The sequence below is a fragment of the Arachis duranensis genome, chromosome 9 (assembly GCF_000817695.3).
Source record: "Arachis duranensis cultivar V14167 chromosome 9, aradu.V14167.gnm2.J7QH, whole genome shotgun sequence".
NCBI lineage: Eukaryota > Viridiplantae > Streptophyta > Magnoliopsida > Fabales > Fabaceae > Arachis > Arachis duranensis.
The window spans coordinates 13,918,751-13,927,926 of record NC_029780.3 but is presented as its reverse complement, the minus strand read 5'-3'; the positions used below and the strand labels follow the sequence as shown (position 1 = coordinate 13,927,926).

The 9,176-nt window shown below is 37.2% G+C and overlaps 1 protein-coding gene across 1 annotated transcript; it reads right to left on the bottom strand.

The window, feature by feature from the left end:
* Window positions 1-372: 372 nt before the first annotated feature.
* Window positions 373-3,336, bottom strand: LOC107464818 (pollen receptor-like kinase 3). The gene is made up of 3 exons (XM_016083784.3): window positions 2,958-3,336; window positions 1,671-2,783; window positions 373-1,199 (listed from the first exon to the last, which is right to left on the bottom strand). The coding sequence occupies exons 1-3, from the start codon at window positions 3,193-3,195 to the stop codon at window positions 457-459; spliced, it is 2,094 nt and encodes a 697-aa protein (XP_015939270.1). The 5' UTR covers window positions 3,196-3,336; the 3' UTR covers window positions 373-456.
* Window positions 3,337-9,176: the final 5,840 nt, after the last annotated feature.

Below are 9,176 nucleotides of genomic sequence, written 5' to 3'. Positions count from 1 at the left end.
CTTACGATTAAAACCCATATTTATGAAAGAGCTCCAAAATTATTACCAATTTCATTATCGATCTTGGTCTTTTAAGTATACTTTCACCATTTTAGAGAGCTCCAAAAACGATTTTAAAGCAGTTTACGTATATAGCTTTATCCTATAGTCCTGTGGTTACAAATAATTAAACTTGTTACATATAAAACTTAAGCATGTCCCTAATCTACAAAAGCTTGAATTCAAAGAGAAAGTATATATAGGATAAATATGGAGAAATAAGATACTAAAAATGCCCTGCACATAAAATATTAGACATTAAATTAACACTTGTTATGTTTTATATTTCAATACATATTCAATACAAATAACTAACTACTAGATGATCTTTTATGTACATATAACATAATTTATAAAATTCACTCAATAATAAATCAACATGAATTTTAGATATATAAATTTTTTATTTTTAGTTACTTAGGCTGTTGTATTATATGAGGAGAAGGAGCCAAATTCATAATAGTCTTGGCTTCCAAAGCTTTCTGAACCATCCATATGTCTCTTCTGATATTCCTCACCTTGTCCTTGATTCCATGACATATTGGAATCTGCAAAGCCATCTTTGAGAGATGTTACGACCTCTGTTGTTCCACTCTGCCTTGCTACCTCTTCTATTCTTCTTATGGCCTCCTTGATGTCGATTCGTTGTTCGGGGTTACTTTCTGTGCAAGCAGCACCTACATGAAGAAGTTGGACCATTTGGCCTATTGAAATTTTGTTGTTTGCAATCTGAGGATCAAGCAACTCTGACTCCCTTCCCTCAGAAATTGCTGACGTAACCCATTCGACTACGTCGGTTCCGCCCTTCTTGTTACTAAGATATTGAGAAGGGAATTTTCCGGTGAGGATCTCGAGTATAACAACTCCAAGACAATACACGTCACTTTTATGCGAAACTTGGCCTCGTGCGGCTTCTGGAGCCTTATAAGCAAAAAGAGCTTGTGTTGCAGTAGAAGGATTAACCATTTGGCTAAATCCATAATCTACAAGCATTGGCTGGTAATCTGGTCCTAATAAAACATTGCTAGACTTGAGATTGCCATGGGGTACATTAGAAGAAGCTAGTTCTGTGTGAAGATAACGCATCCCTTCAGCAATTCCCCTTACAATCTTTAAACGTGCTGGCCAATCCAATTCAGCATGAGATGGTCCCCTGTCACCTATAAGAAATATAAAACTTAGAAATAATATTTATATACCAAGATAACCCCAACATAGGGTAGGTTTTTGTCGGTCTAATTAAGGATCACTTTTAGTTACTTATTTCCTGCAATGGTTAGGGAATTTCTTTCACTCCTCTTTTTGTCTATCGTTGTAATTATCCATGCTATCAAACACAAATTGTGATTTTCATTTTTGTGCGACTAATTTTTCTTGTATTAATTATAAAGATATTTAAGATTTAGAATACTAACTAATAATACACGATACAAAAAATTTCTTCACATATTTATCTATCTTATTTTTCAAATCCTTGATCTAAATTATCTCTCCATCAAAATTATATATTTTACTCTTGTTACAAAATTTATGTCCATAATACATTAAATTAATTGCAAACTATTTTATACAACTAACATATTCAATAGTAAAATCACAATAGAAATTATGAGCTAGGTATGAAGTGTTACCATGAAGCAAAAACAATAGACTGCTCCCAGGGACATACTCGGACATAATTAGTTTCTCATCCTTTCTGAAATGGTAAGCCAAAGGGGTCAAGATATTCAAATGTTTTAGCCTCCCAAGCCTACAAATCTCAGTATCAAAACTTTTTTTCTCCAACGCATTCATCTCCCTTGTCCTCTTCACCACCACCGCCACCCCATTAGACATCACAGCCTTATAACAAGACCCAAGCCCACCATTTCCTAGCACTTCCGCCGCCGCCTTCATCAAATCTGACAACCCAAAAACCCCCTTCTCATCATTCACAACCACAAGCTCCCCTACCCCCTTGCTTCCTCCATGACAAGATCCCCTCTTACTTGATCCTTTTCTGCTAACTACCGTCGTCACAGCTGGTACCCCTTCTCTTTTCACCGGCTGACTCACCTGAACCTCCACGGACTCTCCAGCAATACTACCGTTGTTTCCAAACCTGCCAAACTCCTCATTGTCCTTATTCCGCTTCGACCGGACAATGAAGAAAACAATAAGCGCCACAAGCAACAAGCTCGTTAAGGCAAAGCCAGCAATCTGCAGTTTGTTGTTCCAGCTCCCATTCGTCACAGGCAGGGGAATAACCGTCTCTTCTGGAAGCTTCTCACATGGCTTCCCAATCGTTTTGCCACAAATACCATCATTTCCTGCGAAAGAACTCTCATCGAACTTTGACAGAGCCTGTGGAACTTCACCTTCCAATTTGTTATATGACAAATCGAGGTCCACCAATGAAGGATTCGCAAGATTTAGGATGTTTCCACTAAACTGATTATTCTCCAGATGCAACTCAACAAGCTGAGGGATCTCGGCTAATGATGCTGGGATTTGACCTGTGAATTCGTTGTTAGAAAGCCACAATTTCTTCAGAGACCTCATTCTCTGAAAATAATCTGTGGGAATATTCCCAGAGAATTTGTTTCCTGACAAATACATGGCCTTCAAGAATCCTATTCTGTTGAGCTGCGGAATTGAACCTGAGAAAGAGTTGTTCACAAGGCTAATGGTTCTGAGATTCTTGAGTTCGAGCAATGTATCAACGTCTATTTCACCCAATAGCCCCATTCCTCCAAGACGAAGCCCTGAGAGTTGGTAGAGAAATCCTTAAGGACATAAAATATGAAATCGGAACAAGATTTAAATAGTTTAAATCTAAATTGATTGACTTAATACAAATTTTATAAAATGCATTGACTTATTTAAAGTTATAATATTGGAAGATTTTAAGAGTTAAATCGAGGTTTTAGTGATTATACCTGAGACTAATCCGTTGACGCAGACAACACCATCCCATTGATGGTCTTTAGAGCATGGAACAGAGTTAGCCACCCAACTACCCAACGCTTGGGCATTGGAGAATGAGTTTTTGAGGGTCAGCAAAGCTTCAGCTTCTGACATGGAAAATGTCACTGCGACGTGGATGACTACGGTGGTGAACATATAGTAGAAGAGGAGAGTTGGCCGGAGGCCGGTTATTGCCGGAGCTACGGCCATTACTTTTTGCTGAAATTTGATGTTTCGGAACGTATTGGCTGCTATGGAACGTGGATGCGAATTTCTGTCTGGTCATTTTTTCATGCGCTACTTTTTCGTTTCTCCTTTACTCTTGTGACCCCTACATGTATGTGTGTGTAGGATTTTGCTATTGAGATATTACAATAGGGCCTCACAACGAAACCAAAGGAGGGTCATGGATTCTCGGGAGACACGTTTAAAATTTTCGTTGAACAAGTCAAAGCATGTTAAGTGAAAGTTTTTATAATTTTTTATTGGATAAATTACTACCTAATGTATCGGAAAATCATATCACTCGCTTGAAATATGTGAATCACAAAAAATCCCCCCAAAATATAGTAAGTGTTATAAAAATAACTAAACTTAAACTAAGTTGTTTTTTTATAATGGTGTCTAATATTTATTCCTAGGATTTAAAAATAAAAAAAATAAACTCGACTTTATTTTATTTTTATTTTTATTTTTAGATAAATTAAATGAAAATTTTATAAGCTTCAAAGACTCTACCATCATAATAAGATAAAAGCTCGCAATTATTTAATTACTTGTTGTATGATATTTTTAAAACAAATTTCAGCTAGTAAAATTTCTGGCTCAATTCCCTATTGTGAATCCTAATTATCCAATTGAAAGTTAAATTCCTAAATTGCCTTTATAATCACTATTAGTATTGACTATTGTCAAAATTTGAGAGTCTACGTCATCATTCAAAAATAAAACCCTTTTTCTCTGTTGCCATTACCATTAAAGGTCTTCACTGATTGTGTGCACTTGTTCTTCATGCGATTGTTGTTGCTGTGACGACTTTTGCGGTTTCCTAGGGTTCACCTACACAAGTATGGCTCCTTCTTTCTTAGCTTCTTGTTGCTCAACAAAAAGCATTAGTTGCCATCAGAGCTTTAACTTTCCAAACACAACACACGTGATTCGCGGCATTTTAGTTTGATCGTTTTCTATTTGATCTTCCTCCAATATTTTTATATATTTTAATTTTAAATAAATAGTTATTTTTTATTATCAATAATTCAAATACCGATAAAACTAATTATAAAAAATTGAAATTAATCTAATGCCCATAAAAGATATTATCTGTTTGACAAAATTAGACTTTTTTTTGCATATAAAAAAATATTTGTCTTATACAATAAGATGGATGTTTATAAAGTATTTACACTATTATGATACCGATACAAAATGTAACTTGCGATTAGCTTTTTTGCAAGTTGCATTTTGTTTTAAAAAAAATATTTTTAAACTTGCAAAACCAAAACGCTCATTTTTTTCCGTTTTGAAAACACAAAACGCAGGTTGTGTTTTGTTTTTTCAATTTTTTTTCCGTAAAACCTGCAAAATACAAGTTGCATTTTATAAAGTGTAGGTTGTGTTTTACTTAAATAAAATATTTTAACCCGAGAGCGTTGCCTATAAATACCATTGTCATTCATCTCTCTTTCATACTTGTGGATTTTTTTGTGTGACAATTAGTAGTGTCAAATAATTTTTGATGTGGTGAGGTGAGGTTGAGACTATGGAAGGTATTGCAAATTTGCAAGTGCATTATAACGGTGAGATCTTACCAAACACAAGTGAGGGAGTGACTTTTATTTGTGAATATCTGGTTTCTTTTGCTATTCCATGCACTATCAGTTTTGCAGAGTTGCAAAATGGTCTTTGTGAGAATATACAAAGTCACATTTCGAAGAGGGTGAGCAATATTTTATACAGAAATCCTATACAAATATTTGATGGGCTAATACAATTTCAAATAATGTCCATCACTGACGATGCATGTATGCAGGAGATGTTCTATATTCATCAACAAACCATATTTCAAATGCCGATGATAGAGTTGTATGTTGAGTTTGAACAACATTTGGGACTGGATGCGGTTGGTGATGAGGTGAATATGGATGAACTCGGGGATATAGATTGGGTTAAAGATAACAACAACAGTAAGACGAATTCGAAGCCAACTACGAAATCGATGATGAAAACTATGACAAATACGAGGCAGGCAATCCAGCGGTGCAAAATGAAGCAACTGCAATTGTCAACTTGCACCTAAGCCCTTAGGTGCTCCATCTTTTATGCGAACTCTGGATCTCGCAGCCATGCATGCTTTGGAGTTGTTTTAGTATGCAAATATGTGTACGTTATGTTTATTAATTAAAGTTACCATTACCGTTTCTTCATTCAGCCTTGACCGACTAATGGTGGTTTGCATTTGATAGGTGAAGGCAATGATGTGGTAGAAGATGGTGAGTTTAGTATCGAAATAGAATTTTGTTCTAGAGAGTCGGTGATCTCTATAATCAAAAGCTACACTATCGTTAAAGGAGTTGATTATACTGTGTATGAGTCAAAGCTGTAAACATTCTACGCAAAATGCAAATAGTATGGTACATGATGTGATTGGCTTATCCGAGCTACCTTGATTCGAAAGAAAAGTTATTGGGAGATCAGGAGTTACAATGACAAACGCACGTGCACCATAGGGACGATTTCACATGATCATGCCAAGTTGGACTCAGACATGATTGCAGATGTTATCAGGTCGTTGATTGAAGCAAATCCATCGATAAAGGTGAAATCTATTATTGAAAAAGTTTAATCTAGGTTCAACTACACTGTAAGTTACTAAAAGGCTTGGTGGCAAAAGTCTGTTGCAAAAATTTTCGGTAATTGAAAAGTTTCTTATCAGATTCTGTCAGTGTGGTTAAAAGCAATGACGACCTACATGCCAGGTGGATGGTACACACTTCTATAGAAAATATAAATGTGCACTTTTAGTTGCAGCTGTACAAGACGGAACCAAAACATTGTGCCGATTGCTTTTGTGATCATAGAGGATGAGACGGCAGATGTATGGAAATTTTTCCTCACTAATATATGAAGATATGTTATTACCCGAGATGGCGTGGGCATTATTTCTGACTGCCATAACTCCATCGAGGCAGCAGTGGCTTATAGTAATGGTCCATGGGAATCGCCAAGAGCGTGGCACATGTTCTACTTCAAACACATTGGATCTAACTTCTTAAGAAAGTTCAAGGTTCCCTACTTACATAAACTTGTGGTTAACATAGGTATCTGAATTTGCTATTATGACTTTATTCTTAGTCATTTATGGTGTCTGTTTATGATAAAATAGTTTGTTTTATTGGCTATTCTAGGACGGAGTAGAAGTACAAAAAAATCTACCAAAGGCTTAAAGAGCGTGGTGAGGCATAAACGAATTGTTTACTCGGAAGAGTGTCGAGGCTCATGAGTGTGTTTGCGAAGAATTCACGTATTCGGAATTCGCCATTCAACGAGTTTAAGAAAGTTTTTGATGTGCAGGAAATATAGTTGTCAACCGGTTCGACAGGCGCAATGAGATGGTTGAGGTTCATGAAATTTGAGACAGTTTTATATACACTATTAATCTTGTGCAATGACATTGCGATTGTGGTCATTTCTAGGTTAAACGACTTCCATGTCACCACGTTCTTGCATGTTGCACCAACGAGCGTCTTGATTGGCAAGTATACGTACATGACGTATACAAGATATCCGAAATTTGTAAGGTCTAAAGATGTGAGTTTGTTCCGATGGGTGACCCATCTACGTGGCCTAGATATAATGGAGCGAAGGTGATCGCCAGTTGGACATAGAGGCATGCGACTAAAAGACGATCGCAATCAACCCGCTACTTGAATGATATGGATTCGTGGGATATGCACGCTCCTCGCCAGTGTACTCTATATGGACGAGAGGGACATAGCCGTAGTCGATATTCTCAGCGCACAGGTCCAAGATCTGGTGGAGGTAAATAGCGGCTAAACTTTCCTAGTGTAGTTTTCACTTTTTTATGTAATTTTTTTATGTTAACTTATATATGTAACTTGTTTACGTATTTAAGCGTGTGCAGTTTTTTATGTATGTGTTAAAAAAATCAAACTTGCAATAATAAAGAATAGAACAAACGGAAACGTCTAAATATAAAATCAATTGCGTACACTAATAAAGACAATAATAAAAAGAAACGTCCAATGATAAAATCAAACGTACAATAATAGTACGTACATTGATCAAGACAAGAAATAGAGGTCAAATGCACTAGGTTATTTCTTTGCAAGCAACTTCGTCGCTTTCTTCAAATAATACGATGGGGTGTATTTCTTCGGGGGAGCAATCATTGTACGTAGATTATATGGACAATCCTCAGAAGCACTCGCATCCTGACCACTAGGTTCACCACCCCCATAAGCATCAAAAGCACCAACATCCGGCATGCTGACTCTGCCAGTGTCATAAATACCAGAAGCACTCATGTCCAAAACATTCGCTCCACCACTTAATACTCGTGCTGCATATCAGCCTCTCCGAACCCATCATCCTCCTACAAATATTTGTTCAAATCAATTAGTACGGAAGCACGAGGTGGTTCAACAGCACGCACTGATTCAGAAACACGTGGAGGTTCAACAGCATGCGGTGGTCGATCCATGAAAAAGTCACTAGCATGACCTAATACAAAGAGATGATCAAAATACGGCTCAGAAGCAGCAGGCCTTTGTTGAGATAGCTAAAATAAATAATCGGTGTCTCTCAGTACCTGTGACAAATTGATGTCGTCAAATATAACCAACGAACTGAAGTGACCTTCTGTTGGAATTACCATTTGTGGTATGTACGGCTCTGCTAGTAGCTGTGGTTGTGATGGTAGTTTCGGCTCATAAGATGGAACTGATGTTGTTGCTCATAAGCCAAAAACTGATGATGTTGGCCATAGGCCAGTACCTGATATTGTTGCTCATATGTCGGTACCTGAAACTGTTGCTCATAATGCTGAATCTGATACTATTGCTCATAAACTGATCTCTGATAATGTTGCTCAAAAACCGATACCTGATACTGTTGCTCATAAGGGAGAAATGGTTGTTGTTGCTTGTAAGGGAGATATGGCTACTGAGGTCCAGGTGTTGGCGGGGTTGTGCCTGTGGTTCATTCACCTCGGAGTTTGCATGCGGAACTCTATCTAACAACCTTAGATGATTGCTGTACCGCTGTGTGTACCAATCATAGTACACTGAAAGAGGGTGAAAGTCTTTGATTGCATCTCCTGGTTACAGTATTTAGCGCTTAGAAATCCACATATCGACCCAATGACCATTCCTTTCCCTCTAGTCATGGTTTTGTGTACCGATCAGCTGCCTACAATGAGCATCTCCAATCTGGAATGCTTCTTCTATTGGAAGTTGTAGACGCCCAAATTGGCGTCTCACTCGGTCTGTTAGGTGCCATTTTATACACTTGATGATACTAACAGAGACTTTGTGGAGCACACTAACAAATTTACGGGTAGGTCATTAGGAACCACCACTCTCATATATGACTGCCATATAAAGTAGAAATCAATTAATACAACGACAATCAATTAAATTATTAAACAAAATAAACTTCTTAACAAAATGTCTTAAAACGTACTTTATTGACTCCCATGTCATCTAGTTATTGCCTAAAGTGCGTCGTAGACCTTCGTGTATATCTTGGTAGCCGATGCCAATGACTCCACCTAAATCAGTTTAGAATGGTTATAATCAACATAATAACGTATAATAATCATAATAATAATGAAAATAATAATGACGATAACCATTACCGTTGTCCAATTGAAACACCAACTACTGGAAGCTCATTGCGAGGAACAAGTGCTATAAACGGCATACGCTCCCATGCCCAAACAAAAAGCAAAATAAGGGGGTCGTCCATCTCTTTAAAGTTCTATCGCGATGCATGACACAATAACCTATATAGATGTGCCAAACTAGCTGCCCCCAACTGTAGCTACGAATGCGATGAAAATCTCGAAAAAGAGGTAAAAACTTCGAGTTTACAGAATTCGTCGACTTGTCTGAAAACACAATAGTTCCAAGTAAGCAAAATATGTGAGCCGGACATATATACCGCCGATCGAA